We start from the raw sequence: 17269 nt of genomic DNA on the forward strand, positions 1-17269 counted from the left end.
CACATGGAAGAGGATTTCTGCTCATCAAGAAAAAAGGATGTGAGATCTCTGCTCTATGAACTATTTAGGGTCTTCTCTATCCTTCTACACAAGGATTCGAGGATCGACTGGGCTGAAATATTTGTTCAAATGGCATACCTTATAGGAAAAGAACCTCCATGATCGAATGGCTCCATGGGAATGAGGAACAACACAGGGATTTCTCAGGTACTTCGCAAAGAAAAATGCCTGTAGCTTTGTTTGACTACAAGATCTTAGGACTGCAGATACAGAATATTTAGAGTGGTTCTTGCAGTGACCAGTACTGCCCTTCAGGAGGCGAAGAAAGTAAATGGAGCCTAAAAACATGATGACAACATATTCATTTTACTTGATTCTTCCTTCTTAAAAAATATATTTGTGATTCCAAAGTCATGTCAGGCTTGATTAAAGTAGACACCACCTCATGGTATGAACTGATGGTAAGATTTCCCTCCCAGATATGCAGCAGGTACAGGAATCAGAGTGAAAGCTGGGGAGGGAAAAGAAACAATTGTAAACATTTCTTCACTACTTTCCAAAAACAGTATATATGTTAAAAGGTTGTAAGAATTCCCACATGATGCTCAATATTGCCAGTATCATCACAGTTAAAAGATGCCTTAAAATTTAACAGTGAATCAATTATATTTTGCAATATAAGATCCTAACAGCTCATGCCATCTCCCCATAAAGAGCCAGGGGACTCATCTCTGGAATTCAGGCAGCAGCGCCCAGGTGACTTATTCCTTGCAGCACTGAGGCAGCTCATAGGCTGAATGAATTACTGGTGTGATTTTTCCTGTGCTGCAGAAGCATTCTTATAAAGCATATTTACTTCTCAGCAAGCAACCACAGAGCTGCACCGTTACTATAGCATATACAACCTAAGGAGCCGTTATTCCCCATATATTTGCTGTTTTAGTAAATAAGGACATTTATTGTCTGTAACGATGCCATGGGGATTTGAAGCAGAATTTAGCTAAATTTCAGTACAATGACCATTTCTAGTTCGGCAAAATCAGTAGGAATGCAGCATCAGGACCTACCTTTTAACTTTCTGCCTTTCCGTAAGCAGGTATATAATACTTCAGGGGGAAAACGCGAATCTCACAGCGGAAGCCGCTACAGCTCAGAATCTGTTGATCGCTGACAAGCGCAGCAGCATGGTGAGACGAACTGCGATGGCATCATAACTCCGCGACTCAACGCCTCGGTTGCCCTCACTCGACACGCTGGATACCGTTGCCCATAAGCAAGATGGCAGCCAAGGCCGCTTTCTAGAGTCACTGGTTTGCCCTTAGACAAAATGGGACCCAGCATCACACCTCCCTTCTATCGCTTTCTCTGCCCGTAGATAAGATGCCGGAGAAACTGGACCCTCCTGTCTCCATTTTGGTTCCGGGCATTTAAATATCCCCCCCCCCCAAAAAAAAACCCGATTTGAGATCATCATCCCAACTTCTCTCTCTCTCGTTAAAATTATATTCAACATCAGCCTGATATTTTATCCCGAGCCGAAGCCGAAATAAAATATTTATACTTTTTAAGTTTTCATAGCGATTTTGGGTTGTTTTCTTTAAAGAGGGAGCTACTGTGCCTTAACATGACGGGCAGAAAAATCAACAGGTGAAGTTCCTCCCCGTCTTCTTATGGCTCCACAGAGTAGGAGCGATAGGGATATGAGAGGGAAGCTTCGTCGGCTATATTCTTTCTGCTATGGTGGTGGAGAGTCTTCAAACCACGTCTTCCCCACTTTGAAAAGAAACGCTCAAAGAGGTCATATAAAACTCCTCCAAGCCTCGAAAGCTTCCCAAGTCCATCTCCCCTCACAGTTGCCGCAGCTTATCAGACCGCGCAACATCCCTTAGCCCTTATCAAAGATGGCGCCCAACGTCCCTCCTCTCCCTCCGGGCTCCATGGGAGGTTCTCTGTCACAGCTGCTGCTGGAAAAGATTGAGGCGAAAGCTCTGAGGCGGCTTCCCCCCCCCCCTCATGTGCTCTCCCTCTCTCAGTGAGGCGGCGGGTCGCTCGGGGCTATCCTTTCCCCTCCGCACTTCGCTTCCCACCCCGCCTCACTCTTTTTATAGATCTATTATTTTTGGCGCGCTCTCCCTCAAGTTTGAGCCCCGGCGCGAGCCGCTCCCGCCATGAGCGCTTCTCCCCCAGCTGACAGGTGTCAGGCAGAAGGAGAGGAGGGAGACGCCGGAGGAGCCCGGGAAGGAAGCCGGCAGGCAGCCGCCAAAGCCCGCTGGGTGCTCCTCAGACAGGTACCTTTCCCTTTCCCAGCCAGGGACGTCGTTATCCTCCTCACCATCCTCATCGTCAGGGGGTCCTGCCTGTCTCTCCGTCTCTCTCTATCACCTTCTGGGTCGGCGAAGGGTTTCTGCCGTCATCATTTCACTTTTATTTTTCACAGTGCCCCGCGAGGAGAGCCCCATTTCAAGGACGGGGGTGGTGGTGGGGAAATGAGATAAGGGCATGACTTCACGCAAAGTTGGAAGGGACCCCGAGGAGGACCATGTAGTCCCGTGGTTCCCAACGTGGGGCACACGCCCCACAGGTGGGGGGGGGGCAATTTGATTTTCAAGGGGGGCAATTCGAGAATGAGTTATTAACAGTGAATGGTGGCCTTATAAGCTTCCTTCAGGTGACTATGAGTTCACTTTTTGAATAATAAGAATTATATGGGGGGGAATCAGGATTTTAGAGATGCTTAGGTGGGGCATGGCCAAAAAAAAGAGGTTGGGAACCACTGATTTAGTCCAACCCCCTGCAATGCAGCTGCCCCATACGGGGATCGAACCTGCAATCTTGGCAATTATCAGCACCATTTTCTACCAGGCATGGCCAAACTTGGCCCTCTGGATGTTTTGGGACTACAATTCCCATCATCCCTTACCACTGGTCCTGTTAGCTAGGGATGATGGGAGTTGTAGTCCCAAAACATCTGGCGGGCCAAGTTTGGCCATGCCTGCAACTTGCCCAAAGTGCCCTCCCTGATCTTGAGGTTGTGAATGGACCAAAGTCCAATATATCCCCCCCCCCCCCGCTGTTTCTGTTAGTAATATAATTTATTTCAATTTTTATCCCGCCCTTTAAGGAGCTCCGGGTGGATGTTTGTGGTTCTAGTCAACATTTCTATCCTTGCAACAACCCTGTGAAGTAGGTTAGGTTGAAGGGGAGTATTGGACTCAAGGTTGCCCATTCATGGCTGAATGGTGGCTCTTGTCTTGAATCTTCCCAGCCCTGATGCAAACCTCTAACTCAGAGGTCTGCAAACGTTTTCAGCAGGGGGCCGGTCTACTGTCCCTCAGACCTTGTGGGGGGCCGGACTATATTTTGAAGGGGAAAAAAGAATGAATTCCTATGCCCCACAAATAACCCAGAGATGCATTTTAAATAAAAGGACACATTCTACTCATGTAAAGACACCAGGCAGGCCCCACAAATAACCGAGAGATGCCTTTAAAATAAAAGGGCACATTCTACTTATGTAAAAACATGCTGATTCTCGGACTGTCCGCGGGCCGGATTGAGAAGGCAATTGGGCCGGATCTGGCCCCTGGGCTTTAGTTTGCCTACCCATGCTCTAACTAACCCAGCCCATTCCAACCTGCTTCCCTCCAGATATTTTGGAATACAAATCCCATCAGTCCCAGCCAGCATATGCAAAAAAGCTGTTCTAACTACTAAACCACGTTGGCTGTCCAGAACACCCATTCTCTAACATTTTAGTGTAGTGTATTGCTTTTCTGGTTTACTTACCCATGTTGCTAGGCAAGAGAGTAGTTAAAAGATCAACCTCCTCCCACTCTTCAGTGAGCTGGAGAGAGTTTAGTGGTTATGAGTGCTGAAATTGCTGTTACTGTGTTTAAGTTGCTTTTAATGAGCAGTGTGACAATTTTATTGTTGGATTTTATTCTATATCTCTCTTTCGGCTTTTCTGTGGCCAGCTCTGATATTGCAGTAACAATGAAAAGTGGGTAACAATATTCTAAGTAAATAAGTGAGAAATGCGGTGTATTTTGTGTGTGCAAATGATCTGTGGCACTGAGCCTTTTGTCAGTCAAAATACCACCCTTCGAAGCTGATCCCTGTTATAGTTGCAGGGCACAGCTGCTCCCCATGGCTGCCACAAGGTGTGGGAGCCACTCGCAAAGGTGCATTGTGTGGAGAACCTTTGTGCCACTGTCAGCATCATGTCTCCTGAAGCGCTGTGTGGTTGCCTCCCCTCAGAAAGCATACTGTATAATTGGGAAACGTTCAGAAAAGGGCAACTTAAATTATCAAGGAGGGTGGAGCAACTCCCCTATGCAGAAAGTTTGCAGCATTTGGGACTTTCTGGTTTAGAGAAATGGGACGCGGGTGGCACTGTGGATTAAACCACAGAGCCTAGGACTTGCCGATCAGAAGGTCGGCGGTTCAAATCCCCACGACGGGGGTGAGCTCCCGTTGCTCGGTCCCTGTGCCGGCCAACCTAGCAGTTCGAAAGTACGTCAAAGTGCAAGTAGATAAATAGGTACCGCTCCGGCGGGAAGCTAAACGCCATTTCCGTGTGCTGCTCTGGTTCGCCAGAAGCGGCTTAGTCATGCTGACTACATGTCCCGGAAGCTGCTCCTTGGCCAATAATGCGAGATGAACGCTGCAACCCCAGGGTCGGCCACGACTGGACCTAATGGTCAGGGGTCCCTTTACCTTTACCTTTAGTTTAGAGAAAAGTCAACTAAGAGGAGGTTAGAGAAATCTTTCTCTCTCTCTCGTACCACTAGAACTCGTGGACATCCAATGACGCTGAATGTTGGAAGATTGAGGACAAATAAAAGAAAGTACTTCCTTACCCAACACATAGTTAAACAAGAAGTAGTGATGGCCACAAAGGATTAGAGAAATTCATGATTGCTGTGCTCTGTCTCCATGGTCAGAGGCAGCAATGCTTCTGAATACCAGTTGCTGGAAACCACAGGAGGGGAGAGGGCTCTTGGGCCTGGGTCCTGCTTGCGGATTTCCCACGGGAATTTGGTCAGCCACTGTGAGAACAGGATGCTGGACTAAGATGGCCCATTGGCCTGATCCACAGCCTCTCCCTGTGTTCTCATAAGTGCCTGGAAAAGAACCTTAAATGGCACAAAGTTTAAGAATTGGCAAATTTATATGTCACTGTAGTGAAATGTGAGCTTTTAGGCAAGATGTTATTAAGAAGTTTCAAGAAGTAAGTTTCTGTGAGGAAAGTCTTTGTCAGTTAATAAAGAGTGTTGTACAATATTAGACATCCTTCAACCTTCTTAAGCGGTTGTGGTCAAAAGAATAAACACTATTTGTGCAAGTGTTACTTAAATTGTATTTTTTATGTTGTGAAATGCCCTGAGATCTATGGATGAAGGGTGGTATATTATTATTATTAAATTGGGTTGTGCATTTTAATAATTGTAAGGGTTTATTTGCAGAAGCATGAGCTGCAATGTTAAATAACTTGGATCAGTTAATATCATTCCAGTGTCACAGACTAAGTTGACATTGGGTGATATGAATCTTCAAGCACAATGGGAAGGTTTATGTGCCATTTATCAAGTGCTAGGAAATCAAATTATCTATATGCACACGTGAACCAGCTGCAATTCAAAAGTAAAACCTATCTTGATTAGAATGTATGCTCACTTTTATTAAAAGTTCCTATGGGATTAATGACTCCCTTCTGCGAGTCCAAAATTGACAAATGGACCCATGATTTTGAAGCAGTAGCTGATTATACTCTGCCTATAAGAATTCAACCTGAGCTAAACTGTCACAATGTAGCAAGCTCCTGTTTCATTAGAAGCCCAATATCAAAATTACATTTATCAGTCCTTCTGCTAGTTACCACAGCTTTCTTAAATCCTGTGATGGATACTGGGAGTAACTAACCAAATTAACTTTTACTACTTTTTAAATATATAACCACAATTAATCTTAAATAGTATAATAACACCACTTTAAAATGAATGTCTCACAGTGGGTAATAGTACCTGTTTCTCGAAAAGTAGAGTTAATAAGAATGTATCCTATTCAGATGCATACCTGTGGACAGGAATTTTAGAAATGCATGAAGTTACACCAGGGGCAAGCAGTCCAGTGCCTGCAAGCCTTTGTTAGAATAGTAGGAATTATAACCTATTAAAATATTTAATTTAATTAAATATTAACTACTGTGATTTGTTTTCCTGCTGTTCACTCCCAAAGAGTCTTAGGACAATCAAAATGAAAAACCGTAACAATAAAATGTGTAAACAGAAAATAAGTTTAAAAGAAGCATAAACCATGCCACCACACACAAATGGTGAGAGGCCTAGATTAAGCAGAGTATTTCTGAAAACAACAGCCAAGAAGGACCAGACTTCTTAGTTTTGAAATATAGCTCTGTGGCTTTCAACTCTGTGTCCTTGAGCCAAGGGGAAAAAGTTATAGAATATAGTGTGGTGAAATCATTCATCTGTGAGACTAGTCTTCTGTATGGCTTACTGCTTTTCTGGACCACTTTTAGACCAACAAACAATAAAGGGCTTCATTTAAATTGTGCTAATATTGGATAGCAATGAAAAACGAATACCTGACATACACACAATTCACAAATCAGTGTTATTTCTACGATGACGCTGCTTACCAACACACTTCTTATTTTGTAATTTAAGCTTTTAATTTGTTATGAGCCTGCCTTGACAGGGTTAACCCTGAAAAGTGGCCTATAAATATACTGAAATGAAATTAATGAAACAGGGTGTCCTAGCAATGAGAGCTGAAGTGGATAAAAAAATTATAGAACACCAACAAAAGTGCAGAACAGTCCTTGAACCACATTCTTGGTTCTTTCAACAGAAAATAACATAATGGATATTTTTGAAGAACATTTACTTAACCTCTGCAAGTTGTGTCTCCTGGAGGTTCATACATTCATCATTTTGATCTTGATCATATAATGGCAAAACATTTCTTCCAATAAGAATGATGATACCAAATCTTGTCAGTGAAAAAGGATCATGTGTCAAGTTGATGAAGGTAAAAACGATATCACACATTGCTGCATCTTCCAGGTTTACAGTGTGTGGCTTGAGTATCTTTCAGGCATCCAGCTTTTGAACAATACGCTGCTTGTTATGACTCAGATGTCTTGCGTTTACTGGTTCATGCCCCATAAACATAGATTTTATATAGCTGCTGCTTGATAGTTTAGGGCTCTGCAGGAATGCACTACTATAATTTTGCTCAGTGATGTCGTGGTCAGCAGCAGGTACTAGCATTTCACCCTTAACTTATTTTTTTTTCCTACAGCTTCCTTCTAGATGTGAAGGTAGCTCTGCATGTTTTGTGAAAATACACACTCAGACTTGGACTTCTATTCCAGTCCGTGTAATCATACCCACTTCCATATTTATCCACTCCACTCTACTAATATGCTTGATTTTACCCCATAAATCTATGAGATGGGCACTTCTACCATTCTCACAATGTTCACCACAAAGACTGTGTTTGCATGTAACGCAAAGCCATAAATTATGTGCCTGAACAGTGTGTTGCTGCATACACCCCAACCTCTCCTGCTTTGCACCCCCCCTTTGTGTGAGGGGCTCTGCATATCACAAAGATATGACACACAGATCTGGGATTGTGGGTTGCTAGGTTTTAACAAACCGCGGTTGCTAAGCCAAAATCAAACCATGGTTTAGGGCTGGTTGCCTGTTGTGATTTGTTAAGATGGAACAAAGCACGATCCCGCTGCTTGAACTTCATATTAAGCTACCCACTGCATAGTTTGATTACCGGCTCATAAGAAGGGAGAAACAAATGGGAGCATTACTAAACCATAGTTTATGGCTTAACACATTTTGCAAACATGACTTGAATCCATAAACAATTTTTGTGGTCTGCGTATATTTCAATTAATCAATGATATTATATACTTTGTCATTAGTTTTATACTGGGCACTGCAAGCTTAAGCATGCCTCACTCTTCATAGGACTCTGACATTTCAGAATGGATTAAAAAAAAAGCATGTCTGCAGGTGAATTAAAATAATACTTTTAAAAAAATGGTAAATTAAGCCAGAACTCATTCAAATGAATGTAAAGGAAAATGCATTAGAAACCGAACACCACCTTTATTTTGGATGCAAATGGTTGGGAGAATGCCAGTATTTCTGTAGCTCTTTTTTTTTAAAAAAAAATGACCGCCCAATACTATCAAATGAAATACTTCCCATTCATTTTCTACAGTTGGAACTAGTCAAGAATTTAGGTTATAGCTTTATGGATCAGCTTTCTTTATTTCTTGTGCTTGTCTGTTTCCTTAGTGACCATTCTCATTTGCTTTTCTGGATAATGTGCTTGTTGTAAGGGTCCCTGGGGCGCATTCATTTAGAATGGCTGTATAAGGTAAGTTAGTGATCCTTGAAGTTCACTCAGAGGGCATCATGTAAACAGAGAACACTGTCTCTCAACCTTTTCAAAGCCTTCTGTTAGCCAGCCTTGAACAGGTTTGTCACCTTTTGCTTTTTCATCTTTGTTTCTAAAACAGCTAAACGGTTTATACCACAGGGCAGTAGAAAAAATGAGGTTTGTAAATGCTTTGAGGAGATTGAAAGACACAAAATGTTAATGCACTTCCATACTATCAGTTTTTATAACAGAGCTACTGTTATGGTTAACCTGTTTTCCCCCGTGCCTTGCTGAAATGTTGATAATTGAAAGCTTTATAATGAGAGATTTCATTTGATCCTAGAGTTTTGCTCGATGGGCAGAGCAACCCTATGGCCTATTTAAGAGGGCTGTCACTATATTGGAATTTAGATTGACATAACTAATTTGGGTCCTAAACTCTCCCAGCAGTAGTGTCAAAAGTACAAATATAGGAGAAAAAGTGGCAATATAAAAATGCCAACCACTCTCATAGCATGCCTTATAACTCTGTTGCCACCCACCAAACAGTGTTGCTCCCAATGTTGCCACCACATTAGTCATATTTTTCAGGGCCAGACAAAGAAGGAATAATGGTCCAGTGGTTAGGACGCCTGCACATCAGACCCAGAGATTATAGGCTTCACAGAAGAAAGGGTCAAATATTGGTGCACTACCAGTTATTCCACACAGATTATGTGCGTGTAACTCCAAGCAACACAAATGCAGGCATAAGTTTGAGTTGCGCACCCAGGCCCTGTGAACACCCTGCTTCCCGGGCATCAACAATTAAATGATCATACGTAACAACATTCTTTGGTTCAAATTAGATCACAAATTATTGATTACAGATGTAAGTGGCTTTGACTTAGGCATTGGGCATAACTGGTATCAATAGTCCACTTGCGAGTTGATTCTCCAAGGGGTTGAACTTCCTTCAGGAGAGGCTATTGCATCTCCCAATGGCTGAGGTCCCGGCAGGGAGTCAGCAGAGGCAACGGGATGTCACCATGCCACAACACAGCACTACCAATTAAATTGTAACTGTATTGTGCTTATGCTTAGTGTTTAGTAGCAATCCTATTCTTGGGCAACCAGCATAATTTGAGGATAGGATTGCAGTGTTAATTGAATTTGAGTTAAACTTGAATAGGCATTTCTGCCATTAAAAAAAAAAAAGATTATGTGAAACAGATTTTTAATTAGATGAAAGAATGGCTTTTAGGAGGTATACAAAGTCCTTATTAACCAAATAAGAGAGAATGTTTTTCATAAACTGTGTAGCTCTGGTTATCAGCTAGATCAGGGTTGGGGAACCTATGGCCCTCCAGATGGTGTGGGTCTCCCAACTTCCACCATCCTGCTTTTGTACTGTGGTCCTCCTTGGGGGCTTCCCATAGGCATCTGGTTAACTTTTGTGAAAACAGAATGCTGGACTAGATGGGCCTTTGACCTTATCCAGCAGGGTTTTTCTTTTGTTCCTATCCCTGGTCATGTTGGTTGGGGCTGATGGGCATCCAACAAAATCTGGAGGACCACAGGTTCCCCATCCTTGATCTAGATTGACTAACTTAAGACAAATTCAGCATGATGACATTGTGTCATTGCCATCTTACCTACATTGCTCCTGTACTTGCTCCCCACACTTCTAGTTTTGGGTTGCCATCCTATCCCACACCCGCCCACACAGCTCCAACATTCCTGTGTCCTTGTAGTGTGTATTGCATTACATTACTTTCATGGTTATAAAGATGTCAACAATAGCTGCTAGCTTGCAATTACCTCGGTGTGAGACATTTTCAATTTGAATAATTGCTTTTGAGCATTAAAGCGCTATATTGTAAGTGGTTAAATTTTCATGACTTTTTTTTTTAACCAAAGGTTCTGAAGAAAAAACACTTGAAGAATGTTCACCTTTCGCAAGTATCAGTAAGGAGATTTGCTTCATTCAGTCTCTTCTCAGTAACAGAAGAGGAGAGCAGGGTGGCAGAAGATGACCAAGGAACCTGGCTTCAATACAAAAGCATCTATTATCCTGAATACAGTATATCCTTGAAGTAAGTCTTCTTCTGTTTTTGCAGGTACTGTCTATTCCTGCCACATGTCACTTTTGATTGCCCCTTTTCAATTTTCATTTTTAGTAGTTTAAATAATTTAGGCACATCTTAAGATTTGATGGAGCCATTATATGAATTTCAATATTCAGTTGCATTTGCTTTGTCCAGTTCAATATGCATTGTTGTGGTCTAAACCACCGAGCTCCCGTTGTTCTATCCCATCTCCTCCAACTTAGAAGATAGAAAGCATACCAGTGCAAGTAGATAAATAGGTACTGCTGGCACATGTGTACCTTCCCGCCACAGCAGTACCTATTTATCTACTTGCACTGGTATGCTTTCTAACTTCTTGCACTGGTTACATTCTCATATGTGCCACAAAACACGTATTTGAGCTGATTTTTGTGTTTATGCAGGAGAGAATTTGAAACAGTGTACTTGGAACTATAATGGGGAAAGTGACTTGGGAGTGGTTTGGAGGATTTCAAGGGGGAAAGTAGCACACTCAGTGGGAGTGCTGAACTGCTTGCCTTTATGCTACCTCCAGCAATCTCTCCCACATGGCATTTCTCCCAACTGGCACATTTCTGGTCTTGGAGTCTAGTTGGGACCATAGTGGCTGGAGGAAGGGGCATGGAAGATATCACCCTTGCCCACTTATTATTTTTTCACCTGAAATGGATCCCTCTGAGCAGTTTAATGACAATCTGAGTTTAGCTACACTTGTCTGCTGCAATCATTTTAGTCCCACTCTTGGTACTACCATCAGGATTACAATCCATCTCCTCATCTTGTCTTCATGGCATTTTTTATATTAATATATTTTTCCATAATCCAGCTTTCTCTCATAGTAAACTGGCTATCGGAAAATGTCAGAATACATTTGATGGCCAAACAGAGAGATGTTCTCAGCAAGGAGAATTTGAGCATGCTGTGGAATCCCACTGAAACTTCTGATGCAACAGCTCGCAAAAAGCAGCTATAAAACCCTGCGGGAACTATTACTGTACAAGATTTTGACAGTCCTGATAAAGCACTTGATAAATGAGTTACCAAAGTTAGATTTATAGTTTTCTTTCTATCATTTATTTGACTCCACACACTTCTGAAGCTTGTACTTCATAGCAGGACAGCAGTAGCTTACACAACCTGAAGGCTATACTTTTTTCCTGTAGCCCCTTATTAAGCCTGCTGTGGATGCTGAGTTTTATATTTCCTGCCTAGAAGGTATTGTTCCGGAGGATCTGACTGAGTTTACACAACTTAGAAATCATTGAATGGCACCAGTTCTTAGTGGAAAAGGACACACACATATAAAGTTTAATTTAAAGTACATCTTATTAAATATTAGCCGAAGTTGCCCAGGAATTGGAAGAACCTCCCAACTATTGAAATTTATAAATGGATAATGTAATTTTACAGCTTTATACACACCCTGATCTAGGGCCCTGATCTGACCTGAGAATACCTGATTTGTACGCAGCTCAGAATTGATTCAGAGTTCAATGTTTTATTAAAGTTTAAAAAATCCTATATAATCAGGAGCGAGGGAGGAGAAGGACCTCCTGTCCACACTGCAGAGACCAGGAGAAATCAGTCCTGCTGGGTGCTGCTTTGCAAACACATACCCTGCAGGAAACATATTGGTGAAGCAGACCCTTGCAGCCAGGACAACTGAACCCTTGGCGCACAATTCCTGCAGCGCTGCTGCATGTGCTTAGCTGCTGTGCCAGGTCTGCTTGGACTCACCCTTCTGCCGTCCCTGCTTTTCACATCATAGCCCTCAGTGTGTCCTGCCTAAGTGTGGTTCAGGCTCCAGCTGCCCTGCCGCCTCCTACTCCTTTACTGTAGCTTATCTGGCTGCCATGGCTGCTGCATTGTGGTAAATGCACCCACTACTACTTTGAATCCACATGGCAGACTGAACCATTCCAATCTGCTCCAGTTTGGGTGCCTCTGAAGATATTATTGTCTAATTGGTGTGGTGATGTCAAACTGCTGATTTGGATGCCTCTGGAGAGATCATTACACTTTTTTGAATAGTGGTTGCTTTGTCTATGTTTATGAATGGTTGGATGCCATTTTGAATCAAGATGGTAGACCAAATCTTTCATAATTGCGAATTTTAGCAACTGATTCAAAAGTGCACTTCCCCCACCAGAGCAACGCTGGGTACATGGTTGCTAGTTTTTAATATTGCACACTTTTAACATTACAGTGGAACCTCGGGTTATGGTGGGGATCCATCCCGGAGGCCCCGCCACAATCCAAAAATGACAAACCCAAAGTGTTGCGTCTGTGCACGCGTGCGTGTGATTTAGCATCTCTGAAGGAGCGTCTCCACCTGCATCGTTCTGCCCGGACACTGAGGTCCAGCGCCGAGGGCCTTCTGGCGGTTCCCTCGCTGCTAGAAGCCAGGTTACAGGGAACCAGGCAGAGGGCCTTCTCAGTAGTGGCACCCGCCCTGTGGAACGGCCTCCCACCAGATGTCAAAGAGAAAAATAACTACCAAACTTTTAGAAGACATCTTAAGGCAGCCCTGTTTAGGGAAGCTTTTAATGTTTAATAGGTTATTGTATTTTAGTGTTCTGTTGGAAGCTGCCCAGAGTGGCTGGGGAAGCCCAGCCAGATGGGTGGGGTATAAATAATAAATTATTATTATTATTATTATTATTATTATTATGCTTCTGCGAATGTGCAGACGCGATTTAGCGCTTGCTTCTGCGCGTGCGCGAACGCCGTGGACCCTTAACCTGTTCCGGTACTTCTGGGTTTGCGCCGGTCTCAAGCTGAGGGTGACGTAAACTGGAATCAACTTAATCCAAGGCTCCACTGTACTCAGTTCTATCATTCTTACAACTTACGAGTGAAGAACTGTTCCTTGTGATAATAACTCCCAGGTTTGGAGCATGGTTCTTCTTTATGCTAACGTTCCCTAGGATAAAGCAGATTTTACACAGAAACTTGATAAAGGCAGCTTTGAGTTTTCCCATGTCCCAGGATTGTTTCGCAAAGAGCCCATTGAGCATCTCAAGGCTGTCAGGAATTATCTTGACAAGGCTAAATACTATAGAAAGTTCACAAGGTTGTCTGTGGCTCATGGCAAAAAGTCTAAAGGGCAAGCTGTATCAGTTCAAGGGCTATCAACATGGATCAACTTGTGTATTCAGATATGCTATGAACCAAGCTGGAGTTGCTGCACTAGGCTTAAAGATAGTTTTGCAAGGCAAGTGGCATCTTTTATTGTATGCTGGTTGTCATGACCTTCCAAATGTCTGACTTGAACATTAGAACTGAGAAATGTGCAGATCTGAGACCAAGTCCAAAGTAGATGTTCAGTTAGCGATAAACACTAATACACTCAAGGTCATAAGAAGTTCCAAATTCTGAAAATTATCAAGCTTTAGCCATATGTGAGATTCACAGCAGGACTATAGCCAACATTTGTTCATTGTTCCTTAACCTCCTTCGGACTACCAGCACTGCTACATTACCCGCAAGCACCGGCAGAGGAAGAGGAGTGCGGGGGGAGCGTACCACCCCCGGCAGTGCCATCCCGGTGGGGTGCCATCGCAGCTGCCCACCCGCCTGCGGTGGGTGCCACACCCCTGCGGGCAGTGCGCCACGCCCACACCTGCTCTCCGCCCCTCTGTGTCAGAGCATGAAGCTCCGCCACTGCCTGCAAGGGGACCAGAAGCCTGTTTGTAAATAGCTTCACTATGATTGATAGACTTAAACCTCCCCCCCCATATACCTTTTCCTTCCTGGCGGCTTTTAAAATCAGCTGTTGGGGTTCTTGAGTGTGCGTCTGCCAGACTCAAAGCAATATTTCTCCCCTCGCATGTCCATATTGTTTGGCTTCACACTTTGTGCACACGTCAGTGGGTATCTGAATGAGGCAAGCAATCTGCCAGTTCCCTTGAGAGGGACGGGGAGGTTAATTGTTTCCTCATCCCCATAACTAAAATTAAACGCTCAGAACCTTGGTAACAGCCTTGCCCTGAGATTAGAGGCAGGAGGACTAGTGGTAGCAAATTTCAATTTGGAGATCCTGGAGCTATTTCTGGTCCCTACTCAGGGAAGGAGGGCGCTTGCAGTTCTGTCTCACAATTCCAATACAGATCCTTGGAAGACCACATTGATATACCCTTCCATTGTGAGAAATGTATTATCGTTCCTTCTTCCTATTCTTTAACCACTTACTAATCCATAAGAGGGCCTCCTCTTATCTTATGACCACTCTCCTATGTTTTCTCATTAATTAAAATATTGGAAAAAAACATTAGCACAGCACTAATGGTGGTAGTCTCTTCCCTTGATGGCTCTGGAGAATTGTGATAACTCAAGTGCCCATGGAAGAGGTTTTAGAAGGAGTTTATTGTTATTAAAAGGTTTGCTAACCTGCACTTCATCAATACAGATGCCAAGGTGGGATACAGCAAACAATATAATAACCAATTCCAAACATGAGCAACAGTGAAACATTAAAACAAATCCATCCAAATAAACATAACCAGTAATATAGGGGAAGCTAAAAGAAAAACCAAGGTAGGATAATAAGGACTGACAAAACCCGGGACCAGGAGGAAGGGACGCTGGATGAAGATTGGATTGTTTTTATTTCTTTTTTTTACTACTAGGATTGTTTTATAAAATTGATGAATTTTTTTTATAAGATATTTATTGAGATTTTCAAAATATTACAAAATAAAAATAAAAAAGAAGAAAATACAACTTCCGGAGGCGGCGCGAACAGCAATGGCGGTCCTCTTCAGCTGCTGAAGGGGAAGCTCCGCGGAAACGGGTCGTCCGCTACGGCGAAGCGGAGACCCACGTCGGAAAACCACAGGCAGAGTGAGCCTGTGGCCGTGGGACTCGGCGGGCACCAAAAGCGCCCCCAGAAACGTAGAAGGGACCCCGTAAGGGGTCTCGGAACGTAGAAGGGTGTGCGGTGCTTTGAGTCGATCGCTCTTTCCGTGAGGGCAAAGCCGCATAGCTGCTGTCGGTGAGCGCTGACCTTTTTTCCTGGATTATTGGATTTGGAAACAGCAACCCGTGAGTAAAAGGGACTTAAAACAACCGAAAATTAACTTTTAAAATTTGGACAAAGCGGGAGATGCAACCAGGAAGTCCGTCTCCCTCTTCCGCTAAACTTTAAAGCAACGTCTTTGAACTGATGCCTATGAAATAAGAGTTTAAAGTTATAACTTCATGCACGATCTGATCGGTCGCTATAGGAATTAAGGGCTTTAAATTTTCTTCTATTTTGGACGCTGGCTCTGTTTCTCCTCTCCCTGTGGATTTACAATTTTATAAAAGAAACCCAGGTACTGGGCTGCTGAATTACCGGAGCTGTCAGCTGTTGGACTCGGTTACTGTTATAGTGAACTGTTACATCTGAGTGTCTTTGGACTAGCTACTTTGAAATACTTTTCTTTGCACCCTTTTTGAAACATCGTTGAAGCAAGGATTTACTCTGCTGACTTTAAGGAAGAGTTGAAGTTCTTTTTTGTTAACTTTCTGGCTGGTGGGACATTATATATTGAGGGAAACTTTCAAACTCTGGATTTAAACTTTTGGGAAAAAATTTCTTTGTCTTTCTCAAGACCTGCTCTTACTGCCCCTAGTGGATCTTTGGATTTACAATCGTCTGTGACTGGTATTTTTCCTCTTCCTTCCTTTAACTTTTTGTTTACTCTCTGGGTCTGTGGTTCCCATGGGACTATATAGAATCTGACCTTGGCACGTAGACGGGAGTGGAATGAGTGGCACTGGAAAAACAAGAGCGGCCAAAGCGAAAGCTAAACAACTCACTCAATCAACATTCACTTCCCAGCTGCGCAGATCATCGGTTCCCACGGTTTTGGGAACACAAGAAGCAGAAATTGAGGTGACCTCACTAGAAGGCATGGCAGCTGGAGGAGATGACTCAGTACTAGATAAAATCTTGCAGAAACTGGAAATACTGGACAAGAAAGCGGATGTACAAGCTGCTAAGACTGACCAAAACACTGCCAGCCTTAACAAACTGAACAAGTTACCTTACATACACAATCAATTGGGAAACTTTTTGAAGCAACTTCTGAGAATCGTAAATTGGCGGAAACGGCCAGCCAGAAAGTGGAAGCATGAAGGAGGAAGTTAGACCACTACACAAACAGGTTGGGGAACATCAGGCCTACCTGTCTATGGTTGAACTACGTTCCAGGGAGAACAATCTGAGGCTGAGATCAATTCCAGAATTTGAACAGGGGAACCTGACGGACTACTTGACAAAAGAATTTGCTAAGTTCTGGAATTTGGAGGAAAATAAGGACTTTAGAATTTTGACCGCCTTCAGATTGGGAGGAATAGTGAAGAAGGACAGACCCAGAGACTGCCTAATCACCTTGAGATCTAAGGAGGAAAGGGATAAGATACTAGGCCTACATTACGAAAAATACCTTTTAATTCAGGGCACGAGAGCTGAAATTTATAAAGATATCCCAAAACAACTTTTGGAGCTTAGAGCCTTTTATACAGATCTGACAAAGCTTCTCAAAGGGAACAAAATTCCCTTTAGGTGGGAATTTCCACAAGGACTATCTTTTACCTTCAGAGGGAAGAAGGTGAAAATCAAAACACCAGCAGAAAAAGATAAGTTTTTGAAAGACTACGAAGAAGACCTTCAGAAAGGAACTACAGGGCCTGATTCCTGGCCACCGCCGCAACCTGCACCTACACCTTTGGGATCAATTGACCAAGAGAAAGAAACACCATCACTTACT

At 43.1% G+C, this 17269-nt stretch overlaps 2 protein-coding genes across 5 annotated transcripts in view; one reads left to right on the plus strand and one right to left on the minus strand.

The window, feature by feature from the left end:
• PREPL (prolyl endopeptidase like) overlaps nucleotides 1–1435 on the minus strand; it is a 28376-nt gene extending 26941 nt beyond the window's left edge. The window contains exons 1-2 of one of the 3 annotated variants that reach the window (XR_014006496.1): nucleotides 1068–1435; nucleotides 139–511 (exon numbers count right to left, since the gene is read on the minus strand). Coding sequence is in view for 2 of the 3 variants with exons in the window: in XM_081188549.1 (XP_081044675.1) it covers nucleotides 139–348 (210 nt within the window). In the remaining variant the exon portion in view is untranslated. The remainder of the gene's footprint in view (nucleotides 1–138; nucleotides 512–1067) is intronic. The other 2 variants (XM_081188549.1, XM_081188548.1) reach the window with 2 other exon arrangements.
• Nucleotides 1436–1956: 521 nt separating this feature from the next.
• The window catches only part of CAMKMT (calmodulin-lysine N-methyltransferase), a 249531-nt gene continuing 234218 nt past the window's right edge, over nucleotides 1957–17269 (plus strand). The window contains exons 1-3 of one of the 2 annotated variants that reach the window (XM_081188782.1): nucleotides 2173–2288; nucleotides 6871–7050; nucleotides 10327–10502. In XM_081188782.1, the coding sequence (XP_081044908.1) occupies nucleotides 6997–7050; nucleotides 10327–10502 (230 nt within the window). In that variant the 5' untranslated portion in view covers nucleotides 2173–2288; nucleotides 6871–6996. Of the gene's footprint in view, nucleotides 2289–6870; nucleotides 7051–10326; nucleotides 10503–17269 lie in introns of both variants that reach the window. The other variant, XM_081188781.1, reaches the window with a different exon arrangement.

Source organism: Podarcis bocagei (genome assembly GCF_964188305.1).
Source record: "Podarcis bocagei genome assembly, chromosome: 3".
Lineage (NCBI taxonomy): Eukaryota > Metazoa > Chordata > Lepidosauria > Squamata > Lacertidae > Podarcis > Podarcis bocagei.